This window comes from Trachypithecus francoisi, unplaced genomic scaffold (assembly GCF_009764315.1).
Source record: "Trachypithecus francoisi isolate TF-2019V2 unplaced genomic scaffold, Tfra_2.0 Lachesis_group1, whole genome shotgun sequence".
Taxonomy (NCBI): domain Eukaryota; kingdom Metazoa; phylum Chordata; class Mammalia; order Primates; family Cercopithecidae; genus Trachypithecus; species Trachypithecus francoisi.
Genome location: NW_022681454.1, coordinates 177,940,271 through 177,963,649, shown reverse-complemented (window position 1 = coordinate 177,963,649; position 23,379 = coordinate 177,940,271). Strand labels below are relative to the sequence as shown.

Sequence of the window (23,379 nt, the reverse complement as noted above, 5' to 3'; positions counted from 1 at the left end):
TCATTGATGCCCCCACTTATTTCAAAAACAAACAAACAAAAACTATACCACTAAAAATACAAAAATTAGCCAGGTGTGGTGGTGGGCAACTGTAATCCCAGCTACTTGGGAGGCTAAGGCAGGAGGATCACTTGAACCCGGGAGGCAGAGGTTGCAGTGAGCCGAGATCACGCCACCGCACTCCAGCCTGGGTGATAGAGCGAGATTCCAGCTCAAAAAAAAAAAGGATTTGGGGCCTCTTCTAAGAGCTTGCTTTTTCACTATTTAGTAAAGCTGTGGCTTCAGATCTTGCCTCTTCCGGCCTCATTTCTAACCCAGCGTTTCTCTAGAGTCTGAGACCTGCTCATCTCTTTTCTTCAGAGTTTTGGGAATTACAATCCGCAGTGTTCCCAGACGTGACCCACCAGGAGTCCCCTGAGGCTGGATCTCCCGCCCGCCTCCTCACTCACTGTTGGTCTGACCTGGCATTCCACATTCAGCCTGTGGTGACGTGTTGCACACTTCTCTTATGCCCAGTGCTACACTGTCAGGCCCTTATGCACTAGAATCGTGCCCTCCTATTCGCTGTACCTAACCAGTGCCTGGAAAACAACAGATATTCCAGAAATGGGTGGGTGTTTTAACCAGAATGTCTCTAAGACCCTTTCCTTTTTTTTTTTTTTTTTTTTTGAGACAGGGTCTCGCTCTGTCACCCAGGCTGGAGTGCAGTGGCCTGATGTCAGCTTACTGCAAGCTCCGCCTCCCGGGTTCCCGCCATTCTCTTGCCTCAGCCTCCCGAGTAGCTGGGACTACAGGTGCCCACAACCACGCCCGGCTAGTTTTTTGGATTTTTTTTTAGTAGAGACGGGGTTTCACCGTGTTAGCCAGGATGGTCTCGATCTCCTGACCTCGTGATCTGCCCTTCTCGGCCTCCCAAAGTGCTGGAATTGCAGGCTTGAGCCACCGCGCCCGGCTGACCCTTTCAATTTGGACTCTGTAATTTGAAAGTAAGATTCCGAAAGTGACCCTGCCAACACCTAAATGGAAAAACTATTTTCTCTTTCCTCAGACACTTGCAGACTCTTCAAACTGAGCCACTTGGCTCTTTTGGGAGAATAGTAAATCCCAGAGTAAAATTCTGGGCACCAACTACATGCAGGCAAAAAATTTATTTCACAAAAACATTTGCCCTTACACCTTCTTGGTCGTCAAATTCAATTTTCTACCTCAAGTAATTGTACCTGAACTACCTTAGAAAGATTGGAAAATGGAAACTCACACCATTTATAATAGGTCAGGAATGAAGGGGGCAGAATGCAATACATCATTTGTGTTTGGTTTTATGCTCAGATTGTTTCCAATATTGTGTTGAACATCCATATTCATGAATCCCATCATTGATTTCTTCCTTTTGTTAAACTTCTCGAAGTGGAATTACTGGGCCCCAGGCTCCAGTGAACACTTTTAAAACCCCTGATAGGCTGGGCGCAGTGGCCCACGCCTGTAATCCCAGCACTTTGGGAGACCGAGGCGGGCGGATCATTTAAGGTCAGGAGTTTGAGACTAGCCTGGCCAACATGGCGAAACCCCTTCTCTGCTAAAAATACAAAAAAATTAGCTGGATGTGGTGATGGGCGCCTGTAAACCCAGCTACTCAGGAGGCTGAGGCAGAGAATTGCTTGAACCCTGGCGGCGGAGGTTGTAGTGAGCCGAGTTCGTGCCATTGCACTACAGCCTGGGTGACAGAGAGTCTCCATTTCAATTAAAAAAACAAACAACAACAACAAAAAACCCTTAATAAATATCATTCTGTAGCTCCTCCCACAAACGGTGAACCAACGTACGTTTCCTCTGGCTGGTACATGTACCACTCAGGAACTGTTTATTTTTGTACGTTACAATTTAAAAAGCCAACAAAAGTGAGATTGCATTACTTTCCACTTTCATAATTTTGACTACATCAAACCCTTTTAAGTCATATTACTTTTTATAAGGCTTCTGTGGACCTTAAACTGAAATGGAGAAGATAGAGGGAAAAAACCCACATAAGTCATTACAAATCAGAACCCAGCCACCATTCACTGCACCCACTGCTCACCCCAGTCCAGGGTGCCTGACGTCCTCCCAAGTCGCCCTGCTTCCATCCTGACCTGCTCAGTTCATCCCCCTTGGCTGCCAGCATTACCCTTCAGACGGCATGGGAGGGGCTGGAGCTGTTTTCTGCCTGAGTCACCTCAACCTGAAGTCACTGGGGCAGAGGAGTGTAGCTGGGGGCTGGGGGATGATGGAGGCTTGACTGCTAGCCAGAGGATAGAGGCTCTTCAGGAGGCAGATGTTGGCTGAATTTCTCTCCTGCATGGAAGACTAAGGGTGAGAAATAAGATTTCCCCTCCAAACACCTCCCATCCTGAGAAGTCCCTAGAGGCACCTTTCTAAAAGGAGGACCTGCCAGCATTTTCCATCATGCCTATAGTAAAATCTCAATCCTCCCGACAGTGTGCCACATCACTGGGCTCTACCTTTCTCTGTGACACCAGCTCCTCCATTTCCTACACTTCTTCCTTCCCACCCTCTCACCCTGGACGCTCTCATTACACCAGGTTTCCCATGGCTGTGTCATCGTCATTATTCAAGCCACCACTCAAACGTCATCTCACTGCCCGCTCCAAACCCTCCCGCCCCCCCAGCCAACCCTGCACCTCCCTTGCACGCTCTCCACTGCTACTTCCACTGCCCACTGCACCTCGCTTCCTGAAACTGTCTGGTCTTTTAGCTTATGTGTTCATGATCTGTCTTCTCCCGCCCGCAAGCAAGATTCCTGAGGACAGGGATTCTGTCTGTATTTTTCACTGCTCTATCTCAGCATCTCGAATCGTGCCTGATACATTGGGGTTTAAAAAAAAAGTCAGTGTTTTTGTAACTAGCAAATTATGTGAACACACAAGTTTTTAAATAGCCAACTATATCAATATGTCTATTTATTCTATCAAGGCAAGAAGTCGAGCTAAACTACAGCCATGGTCTTGGAATAGTTTTTTCTTTAAATGGCTTAGATAAAGCTGTGACAAATGTATGTCAATTGTGATGTGTCTGGCTTGTGACACTTACCCCTTAATTACTTGAATTTGTTTTCTCATGGTGGCAAATCGTATTTTCCAAAGAAAACTGCCGTAACAAATTTCATTCTACTTATTCTTTATATGGTGTCACTCCCCCATCAAGGGGTGTCCCCTCTGTTTGAACCTGAATAGACCTTTGTGACAGCTTTGACCAACAAATGCAGTAGAAGTGATGCTATGTGACTTCTGGATCTAGGTCACAAACAATGCCAAGCCTGTTCTCTTTGCTTTCTTGGGGTGCTCATGCCTGGAGCCTGGTCACCATGCTGTAAGGATGCCAGGTGGCCATATGGAGAGGCCACAGGTGGATGCAGCTGCTGACAACCCAGCTAAGGTCTCAGTCAGCAGCCAGCATCAACTGCCCGCAGATCCTTGCAGCCCGCTGGTGTCAGGTTACCCCAGACTCTGAGCTGCCCTTGCAGGTGCTGCGTCCAGCGGAGAGGAGTCTTCCCTTCCATGGTCCATCCAGATGGCAGATTTGTGAGCTGAATACGTGACTATTGTTTAAGCCACTTGAGGTTTGAGGTTGTCAGTTACACAAAAACAGATAACCGATCCACTCCCTCACTTCAATGTAAGGGGTATACAGGCCAAACAGACGTTCCTAAAGGAACCTGCCTGTTTCAGAGAACAGTTCCACTGGGAAGGGCTTTTGTGACTAAAAGGAACAGATGTAGGTGATGATTATCGGTGGTTGCTAAAACCATTACATGCAGGTTGATAGAAACCTTGACAGTGCATAGATTAGGCTGACACCATCTGAACCCACCAATCCACTTTAACAGACACAACGAGCCACATGGCCTGATGCAAGAGCAAGTACCTGGTATCACGTGCAGTGGAATCTTGCTTAAGACACATGGAACCTGATTCTAAGACCTGTAGATCAAAATAGGAGTCTGCAAGAAATACAGGAGACTAAGGAACATGCTAATGGCACCACGAGGACACAATTAGCCTAATCCAGAATATGGGACATTTTCAGACAAATGACCCAGTTCCCTCCATAAATAAATGGACAAGAATTAATAAAATGGAGGAGAACCATTATCAGTTAAAAGACACTCAAGAAACATAATCAAATAAAATGCATGGGTTTTGTTTGAATGCTGATTCTTTTTTTCTTTTTCCTTCTTTTCTTTTTTGAGACAGAGTCTCACTCTGTCACTCAGGCTGGAGTGCAGTGGTGTGGTCTTGGCTCATCACAACCTTCAACTCCCTGGCTCAAGCGATTCTCCTGTCTTAGCCTCCTGAGAAGCTAGGACTACAGGTGCACACCACCACACATGGCTAATTTTGTATTTCTTGTAGAGACAGGGTTTCACCATGTTACCCAGGCTGGTCTCAAACTCCTGGGCTGCAGAGATCTGCCAGCCTTGGCCTCACAAAGTGCTGGGATTAAGGCATAAGCCACTTTGCCCGGCCTGAATGCTGATTCAGAGAAATGAACTTCACAGAAGCATTTTAAAGATAATTAGGGAAAACTCAACATGGACTGGGTATTGAATGATATTAAATAGTTATATTCATTGATATTAATAGTTATATTCACTGATATTACATAGTTATATTCATTGATATTAGTTATATTCATTGATATTAAATAATAGTTATATTCATTGATATTAAATAGTTGTATTCATTGATATTAAATAGTTGTATTCATTTTGTTGGGTGTGATAACAAGAGTATGTTTTTTAAAGTCCTGCAGTACTAGAGACAAGCACAGAAGTATTTATGACTTCAGATGGGGTGTCTGGCATTTGCTTTAACAATATTCCAGTGTGGGGAGGAAGACACAGGAAGCCAGAGCGGAGCACTGTCCTGTGTTATCACACTGTTTTGTACATTCGAATACTTTCATAATAGATTATTTTTAAACTAAGTGTAAGCTCTTCGGGAGAGGTAGATGTAGGTAGTCATTACTTTTAACACAAAGTCGCTTGTGAGATTTGCCACCGGTGACTGGCCTTGGAGAAAGGGGCGAAGCCAGGTGGCAAAGGCCCAGTGCTCAGAAGCCTCGACTGCAGCCTAGAGCCTTTGTCTACAGTGGCTCTAAACTGGTGCCCTCCACAGCCAGGACCCTGCCCAGCCGCTGTGAACTCAGAGGAGGAGGGCAAGGTGGCCAGAAATGTGATGACGGCAGAGAAAGGAGCCAGGGACAGGCAAAGGAGGCGAGTGACAGAAATCCCAGGCCTGCTACTCCAGGCTGAGAGAGGGCTGGTGGCTCCTGCAAAAAGTAGGGGTGAGGCAGGAGCCAGGCCAGCGGTTCTCACCCTCCCACCTCTTGCGCCTGCTGCCCTCCCCGCAGCCCTGGCTGTAGCCCCACCTTCTCTTCCTGGGGCCATGTCTTTACATGGGGACATTTCTTCCCAGCTTGGCCACCGAGAGGAATGGATTCTTCCAGCAGGAAGAATCCTCCCGTCCAGCCTGGATCCTGGAGCCACGGTCACTGTGGCAGGAATGCGGCTCCTGGCTGGCCTGGCTAGAGCTAGATGCCACACTTTGCCCTCTCCCCAGAGCCAGAGAGGTTGGGTCACAGACGCTCCTGAATGAGCCCATGCAGGGTGCAGGAGGAATTTCGGCTTTGGAGGAACAAAGGGGTGTTTGAAGTTAACGTCCACTGCAGTGACCATTACAAACTGTGGTTTAAAAAAAAAAATCATAACCTTAACCAAGAGGAACTAAGAGAAAGAGGGAAAGAAAGGGCTGGGGTCAAGAATAATACAATCCCGAATAAGAAGCATACATCCTAAAGGGAAAACGAAACACAGCACGGGTGAGGAGGGTGGGGCGGGGGAATGAGGAAGCGGGGGCACAGCACGAGACTCCCAGCCTGGACAGCCCAGGCAAGGCCCCGGCTCCGGGTTCAAGGCCCCCGAGGCTCGCGTTTGCTTCTGCGCGTGGCCGCCCGTCCGCCGGCCCGGCCCGGACTCTGCCTGCATTCTCGGCATCTTCAGCATAGTCACAAGCAGCTCGCAGATTCCTGCGAATCCTGGGGGGCCCTTCAAACCGGGAGATGCAAACACAGAATTCAAGGCTGACCCAGCCTGGCGCCTCTCGGCAGGACCTCGGGGACGGCTGCGGGCGGTGGCGATGGCCGCAGCCGCCAGCAGAGGGCAGTGGCGGGCCAGCAGGCCGGGCTCACAGGGCTCGTTCCCAGCCGTCCGGAGCCCCGCGGGCAGTTTCTGCCTGTGACTTTCACCCCCGTGCAAACCTTCCAGCTTCCTGTGTAAGGCGGGTGCAACGTGGTGCGGCTTTTCTTTTCGTCAAAGGGATTTGAGACTTTTCCTCTGCAAATGGTCTGTAGATATCAAGTAAGAAATGGACTGCCCGGCCCCATCCCTCCCTAGAAGAGGATTTTTCAAAGTGCCGTTTTTAAAAGTGGCCTTTTTAAAAGGCCCATTTCATAGGCTTGGCCTTTTCCGCGCCAGACACCGTGGGGAAGCCATCGTGACAAAAGCTTTCCCTACCAGAAACCACTTAACTCTGAAAAGAGCTATGATTATCTCCATGTTTAAGAGGAGGAAACTGAGGCTCAATAAAGTGAAATGAGTCCTGTGAGGTGGCTGGGATAGGATTTGAACTCTGGTTTCCTGGGCTCCAAAATTCCTTCCACTTAGGCCACACGGTTCTCACAGGTCCTCAGCTCCTGCCAGTTCTCATCCTACCTGTTCCTTCTGGTTTTAACTCAAAATCTCCCCTATTCCCGTGAAGTCTACCGCTTGGACTGGGAAACTATTAATACATCACGAGGATGCAGCTCCCTTGAGTTGCTCTTTGATCCCTAAGACAGATTATCTTTCAACAGCTTTTATGCAAAGAGCACCCAAGGAGGATTCTAAACATGAATCATTAAATGAGACCCAGTGTCTGCTCCCAACACCATCTGTTGATACGCAGATCACCGGTGATCATTGATCAGGAGGAACCAGCTGTAACTGCGTGAAGTTAACTCCTGAGACTTGAGAGGCTGGTCTCGCTTCTCTATGGGCACACCTGGCCCGAGGCTGTGAACTTGGTCAGGCCAGCATCATGCCTACCTCGCATATTCTAGCAACGACAAACAAAACTAACCATGCTAACAAAAATGAGCTTGCTTCCACTTGTTTCTTTCCCCCCAAAAAGAGGGCGGGGAATGGTTGATTGATGGGTTCGTACTTGATTGAGCTGTTAAAGTCCCTGATTAGTTCACACTCCTGAAGAGCTGGGTTCCATCATTCTCTATCAATTCCTGGCATTAAAAGTTGATCCAGTAATATTCTGGTAACTAGTCTCTTCTGTTGGAAATCATCACTCATTGGCCATTCTAAGTTCTACTCCAACTGAAAAGCTTGATCCCACTTTGGGAGGCTGAGGGGGGCGGATCACCTGAAGTCAGGAGTTTGAGACCAGCCTGACCAACATGGTGAAACCCTGTCTCTACTAAAACTACAAAAATTAGTCAGGCATGGTGGTGGATGCCTGTAATCCCAGCTATTTGGGAGACTGAAGCAGGAGAATCACTTGAACCCGGGAGGCGGAGGTTGCAGTGAGCCAAGATCACACCACTGCACCCCAGCCTGGGCCACAGAGCGAGACTCTGTCTCAAAAAAAAAGAAAGAAAAGCTTGAACCTAAATGTGCTTTTTTTTTTTTTTACTGAGTTAAATTTCCTCTCCTTACCTCCCAACCCCTGCCCCAGGCACAGGTGGGGCAACTGTGGGATGAGTGCAATCTCTCTGCCCCTGGCATGAGGAGAATTTCTGTCCTGAGTGAGGACACAGGAAGAGAACATAAAAGGGGTACTCCCACCACCTGCAGGGGGAGCCTGGTTTTTGCCAAAGTCACCACCTACTAGTGTGGGGAACGCAGCCAACCTGGTCACTGGCGAGAGGAGGGAGTCCGGTGGGTGGGAAGAGGAAGCTTTATCACGAGCCAGAAGACGGAGGTGCTTCAGGATGGAGATGTTGGCTGACTTTCCTGTGCGGAGGTAGACATGCCCCAAGTAAGAAGCTCCTCCCTCCAAACATCTGCCATCTTTTGAGAAGCCTCTATAAGAACTCAGTAAAATGGGAGTGTGCCTCAAAAGAGATTTCAGTTTCAATGTAGTAATTAATTGATGCTCTTTTCCAATTTTACACAGTGGTGGAGATGGATTGAATTGTCAGGAAATTTCTTTGAGCTTTGTTAAAAATTAGCTTTCTAAGGCCCGGCGCGGTGGCTCAAGCCTGTAATCCCAGCACTTTGGGAGGCTGAGACGGGCGGATCACGAGGTCAGGAGATCGAGACCATCCTGGCTAACATGGTGAAACCCCGTCTCTACTAAAAACTACAAAAAACTAGCCGGGCGACGTGGTGGCGCCTGTAGTCCCAGCTACTCGGGAGGCTGAGGCAGGAGAATGGCGTGAACCCGGGAGGAGAAGCTTGCAGTGAGCTGAGATCCGGCCACAGCACTCCAGCCTGGGTGATAGAGTGAGACTCCGTCTCAAAAAAAAAAAAAAAAAAAAAAAAAAATTAGCTTTCTAAAAGTAAAAAGTGTTTAAGTCAAAACTTAAGGGCTCACATTTTTGTCCTTATGCAGGAAAATTATTTTTTGTTTCCTTTTTTGTATTCTAGTTGTTAAATAATTGCACCAAGCTGGTGGGCGCTGCAGAGACATAAAGCAATGCATTTATTTTTAAGTCCAGTGACCTCAAAACAATAAGTGTGAATGTTCCTAATCAAACATGTCTCCTCTTTTGGGGTTATTTTTGTTGCAGTCCCTACACTTCACACTATAATCAAAGCCTGTTATCTCAGTCTTACAGTATTTGTGTCTCAGGATATAATGATGACTGTATCTGGCACATACTTCAGTAGTTGCTTTTAAAGATGTGCAAATTGTGAGCTTTTCTTTCACCTCAATTTTGCATATTTCATTGGAAACCACTTCTTTAACATCCAAAGTCTGTCTTTGAACAAGTTAAAAAAATAAAATGGATTTCCCAACAGAGGTTATCTGCAAGGCAAATTTCAATTTTTAAGTTAGGTACTTTGAGCAATGCATCGTTAATTCTTTCAAGTCTCTTGGGTATAAAGTAGTTATTTGAAAGTTCACTAATCTAAATAGGGTCTAAACTAATCTTTACACCTCCAAATGTTCAAGGAAAAGTACTAAGAGGAACCTACTAGTGGGAATGTCTGACTTATTTAACATTCTCTGGCTGCTTGGCTCTGAATTGAGTATATAAAGTTACTTCTTGGAACCATGTCAATTTGAGATAATATATATACGTTCAGTCTCTAAAATGTATCCATTAACTTAAGACCCCCTGATTTCAGAATTTGGGAGCCTCTCTTTCCACAGCTGGCCTCTTTCCAGAGGAAGAGGAAGCTTAACGTTACCATCTCCATTGTTGATATCCATAGTCTGAGAGTATTCCCTCCTTAGCGGTATTTACGGTAAACCCTGGTGCACGATAGTTGATTGCAAGAGATAGGAGAATGTCTGGCATTCCACAGATCTGTGCATCTCCATGTGGTTACTTTGCTGAGAGTCTCAGAATCAGGCCTGACATATGAGGTCATTTATATTAAAATGGCCAGCCCTGGTGAACTGATGAGGCAACACGGTGGCTGGAGGGGAGCAGATGTTGGTGCGGGGGAGGGCGGATGCTGAGTCAGAGACCTGGTTGGGACTGAGGTTCTGCCCTCTTCCTAGCTGTGTGGCTCCAGCCTCCTCACTCAGCCACTTTGACTCTTAGTTCTTCCATCTGCAAAATGGAGATAATATTCTCCATCTCCTACAGTTATGTTGAAGACTATCTAAACAGGGTCTAAACTAGTCTTTACACCTCCTTATAAATGTAAAATGCTTTACATTTATAAGATGCAAACGTAAAGCATTTAGTTCCAGATACAAAGGAGGTGGCCAAGGACTGGGAACTATTCTAATTAAACTGATCCGGAAGTGTCCAGAAAACCGACTTCTGCCTTTAGTCCCAGGTTAGGAGGTTCACCCTCCAGAGTCCCAGGTAAAGTGCTTCCTCAGTGGGCTCAGCCCCAAGACCTTCCACCTGGACTGAGGTGTTCCCCTGAATGCATCCTGTCCTTTAGGGTGGAGGCTTCACAGATTGCATCATAGCAAGCATGACACCAGCAGCTTCCTTCTCCTGTGGGCTTCCTGAGTGCTGGGAATCGCGTGGATTGCTGGTTCTTTCTGGTTGCACAAGTGTTAGTGGATCACAGTGGTGAAGAGCTGAGCCTCGGGATCCAGGCTGCCTGAGTTGAAATCCTGGCTCCAGTATACCTGGTGGTGTAAGACTTCAGGCAACTCACCTTCTCTGTGCCTCAGTTACTTTACCTGGAAAGCAGGGCTAACAATCGTACTTATCCCTCAGGGCCACGGTGAAGATGAAATGTGGAATTCCTTTCCTAGGCCTGCTGTAACAACGTACCACAAGTTTGGGTGGCTTAGAGTAACAGAAATGTATTGTCTTTTAGTTCCGGAGGTCAGAAGTCAGAAATTAAGGTGTGGGTGGGGTGTGCTCCCTCTGAAAATTCCTTGGTTCTTTAGCTTCTCGTAGCCCCGGTGTTGTCTGGTTTACAGAGCTATCTCTCCCTCTCCAAACATCATCTTCCCTGGGTGCAGGTCAGGTTCTCTGTCCACATTTCCCCTTTTTATAAAGACACCAGAAATGTGGGATTAGGGCCCACCCCAAGAACTTCATTTTAACTTGATGCCATCTATAAAGACCCAATTTCCAAACAGAGTCACATGCTGAGGTACCAGAGGTGAGGATCTCAACGCATCTTTTTGGGGAAACACGATTCAATCCATAAGAGAGGCCCTTAGAACAATACCTGCAATGTAGCAAGCACCACCTGTGCGTCGACCCCTTTTATCTTTAATGCTCATTGCAATCTAGCCAGGTAAGTATTATGAATCCCGTTTTAGAGAGAGAAAAAGTGAGGCTTTGAGAAGCTGAGGATTAGACTCGATTCCCACAGCTAGAAAGTGAGAAGACCAGGACCCAAACTGCTCTGTCATCTCTCCACCGTAGCCACCATCTCCCAGAGGCCGATAGAATGCCCACAGCCCAGGTCCCTGTGCCCGCCACAAGTTGTTATAACCCAGGCTTCCAGTGGGTGGCCCCAGAGGCCTGCCTGCAACTCTGGACTCAGTGCCCCATTGAATGCCGCCTCTGGGCAAAAACCTGCAGGTTATAAAAGAACGATTTCCATGAGCCTTCTTAGTGTACGGTAAGCCCCACTTATATCCCCATGTTTTGACTAAATTGATGTGCCTCGAATGTAACCCCATTTCTCCCTTTTCTGCCAGCTGTTTTGATTTCTAGTAGACACAACCACGTCGCCTAATGGAAACACACATAGGCCTCAGAGAAACAAAACGAATGGCTTAAAAATTAAAGATTATTATTACTTGCTAAAGGTGGTTATACACCGGATTTAAGAAAGCATTCATGGAATTGAGGAATTCCTCACTGGCTGCAGAACCTGATTGTTCAGCGATATAACCAGCTATGCAGTTGTTTTTCTGTATATATATTTGGAGACGTGAATAAAATGTTGTGTTTTTTTAAACCGAGAGCTTTCACCTTGAACTGAGCATATGTTTCATATTCCAGAGTCCAACTGTAACCATAAATCTGTTATTGTCATGGAAAGTGAAGTGTGAAGAGCATGATATGAGAAGCCGGGAGGTCCAGGTTCAAGTCGTTCTCATTCCCTTTGCTTCTCCACCCCACCCACCACTTACTGGAATTGTGGCTTTGGGCACACACTCGAGCCTTTTACACCTAATACACACAAAGGACAGGGAGTTATTCCTCACCTCTGAAATTGCAGGGAGAGGATTAGATTAGGAGGCCGCCTGAGGTCCCTTCCATTCCTGAGAATGTGTGATACCATCAAAGCTCACAAGTACTTGTTCAGAGGACGCTCAACTTGTGTGGTCTCTGATATTTAGCGAAAGACCCTCGCCCAAGTGATCAATGTGATTTTCTTGAAAAATCCACATCTTACGATTTTCCCTGGCCTTCGTGCTGGAGAGCCTCTGTTTGCCTGTCTGCCCTCTTCTGCTTTCTCCAGCCTGCCTTGAGCCTCAGCAGGTGACCGTGAGGGACGGCCTGTAGGACAGTGGCAGGAGAGGCGGGTATGGGGTCCCCGTGGGAGCGGAGTGGGTGGGTGATGGTGGCTCGCTGCCACCACCCCTCCTGGGTTGCTTCGCCATGCCCTCGGCTCCCCTCAGCCCGGCCCACACCTTTGTAAAAACCCCTGAATTAAACTCTGTGCAGCCTGTTTATTGCCAGGACCTTGAGTGAGTCCAGCTGTGACCATCTCGAATTGTGTTAGCACCACATCTAGCACATCAGTAAGAGCATCTCACCTTTCAAAGAAAGTGAACTCTGAATGTGGTGAATAGCAACATGCCACATTTTACTGGCATGAGGACTATCCTAACTCCTACTTCAGTAGGAAGCCCTCTGTCTTGGCTCATTCCCCTCCAATCATTCTTTCCCTCCCTCCCTCCCTCCTTCCCCCCTTCCTTCTATCCTTCCTTCCTTCCTTCCTTCCTTCCTTCCTTCCTTCCTTCCTTCCTTCCTCCCTTTCCTTCCTTTCTTCCTTATTTCCTTCTTTCAAAAGTTGAAATAACTTAGGCTTCAAAATATCCAAAGTTGAAGTAACTTACTCTCCCATTTAATAGATTATTGAAGTTGTCTTTGTAGAATAAACAAACTTTCACATATTCATTCGAGTACTCAAGAAGATGAGGATGATGAGAGCATTATCCAACAATAGTCATGCATTTGAAGTTTCTTCCTTCCTTCCTTGCTTCCTTCCTTCCCCTGCTTTTTCCAGCACCCTATGAGCCTGCAAATATAAGTTGAACAAGAACACTGGAAGGCTGAACTGTTTTTGAGAAAACCAAGTTTGGAGAGAAATTTTGGAGGAGGTTGCTGTGGAGCAGAAAATAGAGAAGCAATGAGACAATGTGATGTGTCAGCTGGGTCCTTGAGAGCGGCAGCCAGGAGAAAACCATGAGGGGAGGGGCGAGTGGTTGCTGGAAAGATTGGGAATACCTCAGATGCCTTTTCTCTTATTATTTCCATAGATTTTGGGGAACCGGTGGTGTTTGGTTACATGAGTAAGTTTTTTAGCAGTGATTTCTGAGATTTTGCTACATCCATCACCCAAGCAGTGTACCCTGCACCCAGTGTGTAGTCTTTTGTCCCTCACCCCCTCCCACCCTTTCCCCTAAGTCCCCAAAGTCCATTACATCTTTCTTATGCCTTTGCATCCTCATTGCTTAGTTCCCTCTTATGAGTGAGAATATACAATGTTTGGTTTTCCATTCCTGAGTTACTTCGCTTAGAAGAATGGTCTCTAATTCTATCCAGGTTGCTGCGAATGCCATTATTTCATCCTTGTCATGGCTGAGTAGTATTCCATGGTATATATATACCACACTTTCTTTATCCACTTGTCAATTGATGAACATTTTGACTGATTCCATATTTTTGCAATTATGAATTATGCTGCTATAAACATGCATATGCAAGTATCCTTTTCATATATAATGATCTCTTTTCCTCTGGGTAGATACACAGGAGTGGGATGGCTGGATTGAATGGTAGTGCTACTTTTAGTTCTTTAAGGAACCTCCACACTTTTCCATAGTGGCCATAAGAGTTTACATTTCCACCAACAGTGTAAAAGTGTTCCACTTTCACCACATCCATGCAAACATCTTTTATTTTTTGTTTATAGCCATTCTTGCAGGAGTAAGGTGATATTGCATTGTGGTTTTGATTTACATTTCCCTGGTCATTAGTGAATGTTGAGCATTTTTTCATATGTTTGTTGGCCATTTGTGTATCTTCTTTTGAGAACTGTCCATTCATGTCCTTAGCCCACTTTTTCATGGGATTGTTTTTTCTTGCTGATTTGTTTGATTTCTTTGTAGATTCTGGTTATCAGTACTTTTTGGATGTATAGATTGAGAAGATTTTTCTCCCAGTCTGTGGGTTGTCTGTTTACTCTGCTATTCCCTTTGCTATGCAGAAACTTTTTAGTTTAATTGAGTCACATCTATTTATTTTTGTTTTTGGTGTGTTTGCTTTTGTGTGCTCTATCATGAAGAGACGTTGGATGTCTAAGGTTCAGTTGGAAGTTCTTTGCATTGCCCTCAATCTTCCCCTCCTCTCCAGACTGAATCCCCAATAAAGTTCACCCCACTCAGGAATGTTGCATGTGAGGAGGTTCCTTTTTGTCATATAGGAAAGGGCTGATCTACATTTCTAGACACTATATGTCCTGGAAGCAGGAGTATGGAGGTAGAGATGCCTGTAGTTATGTGCATCTCCTGTGGACTTGTGAGAATCTGGATGGAAGTAGGATTGGAGCCAATCACATGAAGAGCTCATGAGACAGAAAGCTCCATCTGGCCTCTAGATGGCATTTGTTTGTGTGACTCTCCCCCTAATACTCATAAGTTAATATTAATAGTGCTTACTATGTGCTATGTATGTTTATGTGTATGTATGCATATGTGCATGCACACACACTCTTTGCTTTGCACATTTCAGATATGCAGAAAACTCAGTTACCACAGATTAAATAATGTCTGTTCTCCAAATAATCCCATAAAAAAATGGGCAAAATTCATGAGTAGACAATTCTCAAAAGACAACATACACACAGCCAACAAACATATGAAAAAATGCTCAACTTGACTATCAGGGAAATGCAAATCAAAACCACAATGCAATACTACCTTATTCCTGCAAGAATGGTTATAATTCAAAAGTCAAAAAATGACATATGTAGGTGTGGATGTGGTGAAAAGAGAACACTTTTACACCGCCGGTGAGAATGTAAACCAGTGCAACCACTATTGAAAACAGTACGGAGATTCCTTAAAGAACTAAAAGTACAACTACCATTTGATCCAGCAATATCACTACTAGGTGTCTACCCAAAGGAAGAGAAGTCATTATATAAAAAAGACACTTGCACATGCATGTTTATAACAGCACAATTCACAATTGCAAAAATATGGAGCCAACCTAAGTGCCCATCAATCAATGAGTGGATAAAGAAAATGTAGTATATGGACACCATGGAATACTATTCAACCATAAAAATGAACGAAATAACGTCATTAGCAGCAACTTGGATGGAACTGGAGGCCATAATTCTAAGTGAAATAACTCAGGAATGGAAAATCAAATATTGTAGGTTCTCACTTATAAGTGGGAGCTAAGCTATGAGAATGTAAAGGCATAATAATTATGTAATGGACTTTGGGGCTCATGGGAAAAGGGTGGGATGGGTGTGAGGGATAAAAGACTACACATTGGGTACAGTGTACACTGCTCGATGACAGGTGCACCAAAATCTCAGAAATCATCATGAAAGAATTTATCCACACAACGACAAACCACCTATACCCCAAAATCTATTTAAATAAGATATTTAAAAAATAAAAAATAATAATGCCGGCTCTCCAATAACATGATTCAAATTTCAGTTACCACAGTATATTGACTAAAATAAATCTGGCAACCCTAATTGTAGCTACTGTAGCATAAACTATAAACTTCCTTGCTAATCCTCAATCCACTAGGACTATTTATCACTATGTAAATAACAAATATGTGTCATGATTGTCGGCCAATTACATCATTTCTTTCGTAGTCTGCTGGTGATTGGCTGCTGCTCGTCTATTATTAGCTCAGGCACAGACCGCAAAGCTCAGGCACAGACCGCAAAGCTCAGGCACACACCGCAAAGCTCAGGCACAGACCGCAAAGCTCAGGCACAGACCGCAAAGCTCAGGCACAGACCGCAAAGCTCGCTCAGGCACAGACCGCAAAGCTCAGGCACAGACCGCAAAGCTCAGGCACAGACCGCAAAGCTCGCTCAGGCACAGACCGCAAAGCTCAGGCACAGACCGCAAAGCTCAGGCACAGACCGCAAAGCTCGCTCAGGCACAGACCGCAAAGCTCAGGCACAGACCGCAAAGCTCAGGCACAGACCGCAAAGCTCGCTCAGGCACAGACCGCAAAGCTCAGGCACAGACCGCAAAGCTCAGGCACAGACCGCAAAGCTCAGGCACAGACCGCAAAGCTCAGGCACAGACCGCAAAGCTCGCTCAGGCACAGACCGCAAAGCTCAGGCACAGACCGCAAAGCTCGCTCAGGCACAGACCGCAAAGCTCAGGCACAGACCGCAAAGCTCAGGCACAGACCGCAAAGCTCGCTCAGGCACAGACCGCAAAGCTCAGGCACAGACCGCAAAGCTCAGGCACAGACCGCAAAGCTCGCTCAGGCACAGACCGCAAAGCTCAGGCACAGACCGCAAAGCTCAGGCACAGACCGCAAAGCTCAGGCACAGACCGCAAAGCTCAGGCACAGACCGCAAAGCTCAGGCACAGACCGCAAAGCTCAGGCACAGACCGCAAAGCTCAGGCACAGACGCAAAGCTCAGGCACAGACCGCAAAGCTCAGCACAGACCGCAAAGCTCAGGCACACACCGCAAAGCATGTAGTTGTTTTGCTTCCCTGTGTCCCACTGATAAACCCATATAATGGAACTTCTAATGCATTCCTGTCACTGGATAATGCTCTGGGTCATTCTGACCCTCCTGAATGCCTGAAAGAATATGAGAAAATTTGCTTTTTCTATAAAAACAACTTTAATCATCTATTAAATGGGACAATAAGTTATTTCAACTTTTGAAGCCTATGATTTTAGATGTAATAACCTGTATTTCAGACAGGTTATTGATGATACAATGGGATATAATGCAATTTATTTAGCTAAACTTTGGAAGAACTGTGATATAAAACATGCAACCAGAAACATTCGAGCATCATGACAGACAGGAACAGCAAGGAATATGCATGGAGGATGGCAGAAACTCTTACTCTACTGGAAAATAACTTTGCAGGATTTGAATCAAATGTAAGTGGAATTATAGAAGAGATCATTGACCACGTGAATATTGACACCGAAATCATTTACAAAGCTCTAGGTATGCACCCTGAGGACCTTAGTGATGGTGAATTTAGCGACATAAATGAAGAAAAAAGTTGTGAAAAAAGGATGAAGATGTCCCAGAGGAAGTGATACCAGCAAAAACTTCACATTAAAGAACCCCTGGAGCTATTTTATGAATTGAAAGCACAAAGGATAAGATGTTGAAAGTCAATCTATACTTAGAAAGAAGATAACAATTCCCTAAGGCATGGAAAAGATGTTCGCTCATATTTTGTTATACCTCTAGAAGAAGCCAAGTACTGTTCAAAGCATTCTTCATAAATTTCTTACAAAGAAATAGTGCCCTTTAATTCTCAACGTTTCTAATATTGTAAATTATAAAATACTAATAAATTATAATTGTATAATTCTTCCTTCATTTTCCTGTATAACTGATAGTAGGAGAATTTTCAATATTTTGACAAACATTTTTAAATGTCACAGAACAATCCTATTCCCCCCACCCTACCCCACTGATTACTAAGATAGCTTTTCATGGTTTTGGCTTGCACAGCCATTTTTATGGTTCCACACTGCCACGCAAAGGGATGACTATTCACAATAATTGTTACAATGCTCATTACTCAGATGAGGAAATTGAGGCTTCAGAGAGTCTAAGCTACTTGTCCAAGGTCATGCAGACAGTAAAAAGTAGAGTTTATACTTGAACCTATACAGTTTGACTCCAAGATTCTTTCCCTTAACCACTGTGCCTACTACTATTGTCCATAGCAGACTGTAAGCCAAAGACAGCGACCATTTCTTTTTTATCTTTATATACTTAGCATACAAACATTATCTGATAAATACATGTTGAGTGAAGGCAAAAAGAATAAAAGAGGTAAAGAACTATAAAAGGAATTGACATTGAGTGTTTGAAAACAGTGAGAAAAAATTAAGACTGATTGAAATCTAAGCAGTAGCAACATTATAGATATCCACTGTTAAAGAGAAACTTAGCTGGGTACAGTGGCTCATGCCTGTAATTCCAGCACTTTGGGATACTCAGGCAGGTGGATCACTTGAGCCCAGGAGTTTGAGACCAACCTTGGCAACATGGCAAAACCCTGCCTCTACAAAAAATACAAAAAAAAAAAAAAAAAATTAGCCAAGCTTGGTGGCACATTCCTGTGGTCCCAGCTATTTGGGAGGCTGAGGAGGAGGTTGAACCTGGGGAGGTTGAGGTTGCAGTGAGCAATGATTGCCCCACTGCACTCCAGCCTGGGTGACAAAGTGGGATTGGGAAGAAAGAAAGAAAGAGAAGAGAAGAAAGAAAAAGAAAGAAAGAAAGAGGAGAGAGAGAGAGAGAGAGAAAGGAAGGAAGGAAGGAAGGAAGGAAGGAAGGAAGACAGAGAGAGAGAGAAAGAAAAAGAAAGAAAGAAAGAAAGAGAAAGAAGAAAGAAAGGAAAGAAGGAAGGAGAGAGAGAAAGAAAAAAGAAAGAAGAAATAGAAAGAGAAAGAGAAAGAAAAAGAAGAAAAGACAGAAGAAAAAGAAAGAAAGAGAAAGACAGAAAGAAAGAAACAACAAAGAAAGAAGAAAGAAAGAAAAGAAATACTTATCTATGATGCTTGTTAAAGATGGTAAGGCAAACTTCCTTTAAGAAGGAACCACTGTGATAGATGGAAGGACGCTGCAATGGGATCCAGCAGTGGGAGAGAGATTGGGCTCCACTCCAAGTACAACAGACAAGTAGAGATTGACAGGCAAGGAACATGGTGGGGTCAGCAGATGGAAAACTACTAAGAAGAAACATCAGGGGAAATGGAATTCTGGCTAGATCTACTCAACAGAACTCTTGCTGAAGGCAGGCAGGGTGGTGAGATATTGAAGGTGGTCAGATACCAAGCATGGAGGATTATCACTAAACTGACTTAGCAGGATTCTTGCTCAACCTGGACTCTACAAGGAAAAGGAGGGAACCCCAAGGTTGGGTCTAGTCGAGGAGAGGACTCAGAGGTCAAAGAGAAAGTCTCCGTGACCATGAGCTGTAGATAAGATGGACATATCCTCTACCTTCTCTGGCCAGAAAAGGCCAGCCATTTCTGAGATGAAACATATAACATGGTTCGGAGGTTTCTGGGAGCTTGCTAAGAAACTTCTTGTGATGGTCATTACGTCTGAACACACTTGATAAGACACTGGGGAATGAACGCTGAAGGTGTCATATCCCACCCCCTTCATACAGCAGTTCTAGCTATGGGAAGGATTCCAGGAGCTCTCTCTGAGAAAGGCAAACACAGATTTCAAAGCCTCCAGAGTCGTTATTTGGAGGAGGAAGAGCAGTAGACATTCCTTACATCATACCTGAAAACCACCTGCAATTGTGGTGTTGGAGGATGTCAGGAAAGTTTCTACTCAAGCCTTGAGCAAAGAGACCAAAACCAAACCACATCCGAGCTCTGTTTGGAAAGCACAACCAGAGAAAAACCCAGAGCTGCAGATGTATAAAAATAGATATGGGTCAGGCAGGAATATGGAGATGAGAGCTCGTGGGCTGCAGAAACCAGTACATTGTGTTCTGTTCTGTTCTTTCAGCCACCACTTTTACCGAGGCAATAAAAATGAAAGAGCAAGAGAGAGAGAGGGTTGGCAGGGAAATCAACTTGAGTCTGAGTCGACTTCGACTGTTGCAAGCACAGACTGCAGCCTTACTGTATTCATGGGAAGGCAGGAGAAAATCTGAAGCAGCCTCCTCCTGCCGGCTTCCAGGAAAGGCCGCTCTTTGCAGAGCAAAGGAAGCCCTGCGGACAGCACACCCTCCCATTTCATCTCAGGACCAATCCACCAAAAGAACAAACCCAATCCGACTTTCTCCACAGGAGTCTGAGGTGACCTTCTTGAAAGCACCCCACCTTACAGGAATTCTCTGGGAGAATGTTCTCTCCATCTCTCTCTCTGTCTTTCTCTGTCTCCCTCTGTGTCTCTGTCTCTCTCACACCTGTGCATGCATGCACACACACAATCCAGCCATACAACAGCTCTGCAATCCACAAGAAGCTCCTTATAATTTTCTACCCAGAGAACAGAGAACAAAGAAGAATGAGCGACTTTGGACAATTTAGAGTCCAGAGTGCTAAATATGTGTGTTGAAGAGAAGAGAGAAATTTTCACCAAATGATATGGGGTTTCTGAGATATACAAGTATAGATTATATGTACTTTAAAAGTTGTTTTTTGGTTGCTTCATGCTTCCTTGTATGCAGCCTTGTGAAAACCACATCATGTGAAGCCTCCATTTATCTTTGAGTTTCATGCCCTTGTTCTAAAATGGTCCAAACAATTCAAGCTTGGAAGCAGAGATCCCTCCACCCCTCTCACTCAGCATCTGTCCCTATTATTCCCATGTCTGATATCCCTGGTCCTTTCCTGGTGATTCATTCAGAGGCTCTTCTTTGGTTCTTGACCTCAGGAATGATGCTTCCCACACCCCCTTCTGATTTTGCACATTTGCTCAGCTTTGCACACCAGCTGCAGTTGAGTCCTCCTGGACTTGGGAGGGCATCAGAGAGCATCTATAGGGAAAGACTGTCCATGAAGGAGGCCTTTTCCTATGGATATGATCATGGTTATCTTGCCTTGTGAAAGGATGAGTAAGCATCATTAGGATGATACAATTTGTGAAACAGAATGCAAAATTTTGAATAAAGGGACTAGATAAGTACTTTTACTTGTAAGAGGGGCTCTCTTAATACGATTCAACTTTCATACACTAAAAACAATAATATAGTTAAACCAATAAAATTAGGACCCTACTTTTAATGAGTCGGTGAGAACATACTAGGAATTATCCTCTGCAACAGGGTGAGTGAGGGTCATCATAATTCTGAAGTTATGGCTGCAACCTGTCCTCCTTCTCAGACCCAGCCCCGGGAAGCCTGGTTGTTTTACACAGAGGACCCTCTGCTGAGTATTAAGTTATAAGCCACTTGAGGATGGGCATGACATTTACTCAGACTGGAATCTCTACACCTATCACAGCCTAAAATTCATAGGACTATATATATAAGAGCACTGAATACATGTTAGTTGAGACAATAAATAAAATAACTTTCTTAACCATTGCAGAAATTGCTCAACATCTTAATTTTATTATTTTTTAATTTTATTAATCTTTTTAATGTGAAAGTTTTGGTCAAAATCAAAACACTAATTCTACAGCTTTGGGTAAAAACCATTTTTGCTGGGATCTCTGGGAGCATAGTAGCATAGTTTGCGGCATGCCTTGCTTTCTGGGATGAAATGAAAGTTTTTTCCATTTGATATTTTTAGTGTCTATTTTCCAAATAGTATTTTATAATTTTTCTTTTTTTTTGTTTAAAAATAAAATTTAGGGAGGGGGTGGGGAGAAGAAACAACAACAGTAAAACAAAGAAGAAAAGCCACTTGATTAAGCATAGTTAGGCAGCTCAGTGAAGCATGTTTCATCCCGGTGCCAAATGACGCTCACTAAAATTGCAGCAATTTTTGATGCACTTGCCAATGTTTGTGTTATTTTTACTTTAAAGATGTAACAGATTGCTCCAAAATAAATAATTTAAGCCTAATGTTTCAAAAGAGTCCAAGCGTTTGCGTCTCTCACTTCTGGCTTGTCTTCTGGGACTAAGCTGTGCTCAACAGAACCAGCCCTCGTTTCTATATAACACTGCATTTGGAGGGTTGTTTTCTTGCTTTGTTTTTCAAAGTTGAATCTATTTTTTGCCATTCTGTTCCAAACGTCATAGGTTTTATCACTGTTCAGCACTAAAGCAACAGCTCCTCTTATCTAAGAAAGGAAAGAACAAACGCTGTAACAGCTAGATTCCTGATCTCACGGGAGGAGGGTCTGGAGGGTGCAGAGAGGGCTCTGAAGTGAGAACCTGAGACCAGGTCTCAGAGGAACCCACGGATGTCCACGCTAATTCATATTTAGACTTCAAGCTCTGCACACAGTGTCCTCAGTGTAACTTAAAACAGCTGACTTGACAGGGTGACGTCACTCAAAATGACCCCACCCTCCGTCAATTAGTGGACATCTTACTGGATTGTCTATCTTCATGGCACAGCTTAAGAAAAAAAATCTAATTTTTTTTAAAAGTCAAAAGCAAATCTTTATGCTGTTCTATACTTCCTAAACGATCATGAATGGCTTCTATGATCAAGGAACAAAGATAAAAATAGAAACCACCAGAACTGTAAACTGACAGCTGTGTTCTCATTGACATAGGCCGCCACTGTGAAGTCCATCAGATGATCGGGAACTACATGTGGGACCCCAACACCAACAAGTCCTTTGACATTGGTGTCAACAAAGACAGCCTGATGCCTCTGTGGTGGAATGGGTCAGAACCTCTGTGGATCACTCTGACCAAGGCCAAAAGGAAGGTCTACATGTACTACTGGCCAGGTGAGTGTGTGGACATCCATTCCAAATTTCAAATCATCGTAGAATCTCCAAGAACGGTCAGTGTCAAGTTACGGTTTGAAGACCAAGCCATGGTTTGGAAAATGGGATCTTTATTTAAGAAATATGCCTTGGCCGAGCACGCTGGCTTACACCCGTAATCCCAGCACTTTGGGAGCCTGAGGCGGGTGGATCACCTGAGGTTGGGAGTTTGAGACCAGCCTGTCTAACATGGAGAAACCTCGTCTCTACTAAAAATACAAAATTAGCCAGGGTGGTGGTGCATGCCTGTAATTCAAGCTACTCGGGAGGCTGAGACAGGAGAATTGCTTGAACCCAGGAGGCGGAGTTTGTGGTGAGCTGAGATAGTGCCATTGCGCTCCAGCCTGGGCAACAAGAGCAAAACTCCATCTCAAAAAAAAAAAAAAAAAAGGAAAGAAAGAAAAAAGAAAAGAAAAGAAAGATATCTTATAGGCACATTATTCTAAAATGTATTTTTAACTCTCTAACATCATACTGGACATAATGCTATTTCCTGATTCTCTTGACTTAGCAAACACCACAGGATAGCTTGCTTTTTTCATGTGCAAAATGTTGGATATACAGGAGAGAGAAATTATAGGGTACTTATTGGCTAAAAAAAAAAATAGTGTACCATTTCTATACGTGTTTGAACTCCTCTACAATATTGAAAAGATAATTGAAAGCACTCACTATTTTTTGGTAGTCCATGAAATGCAGTCTCTTTGTGTTAAGACTCCTGAGCTACACCCTAGCTCAATGAGGTAAGTAGTCATGTAAACTGCCTTGGCTGCTGTGAGAAGTCCTCGGGATACCCTCATCTTGGTCACTGAATATTTTTCATTAATGATGAGAG

At 44.5% G+C, this 23,379-nt stretch overlaps 1 protein-coding gene across 2 annotated transcripts in view; it reads left to right on the top strand.

Moving 5' to 3' along the window:
* ENPP6 (ectonucleotide pyrophosphatase/phosphodiesterase 6) overlaps nucleotides 1-23,379 on the top strand; it is a 118,441-nt gene that overhangs the window by 34,500 nt on the left and 60,562 nt on the right. For both annotated transcript variants that reach the window (XM_033215788.1, XM_033215790.1), the window contains exon 2: nucleotides 22,326-22,505. In XM_033215788.1, the coding sequence (XP_033071679.1) occupies nucleotides 22,326-22,505 (180 nt within the window). The remainder of the gene's footprint in view (nucleotides 1-22,325; nucleotides 22,506-23,379) is intronic.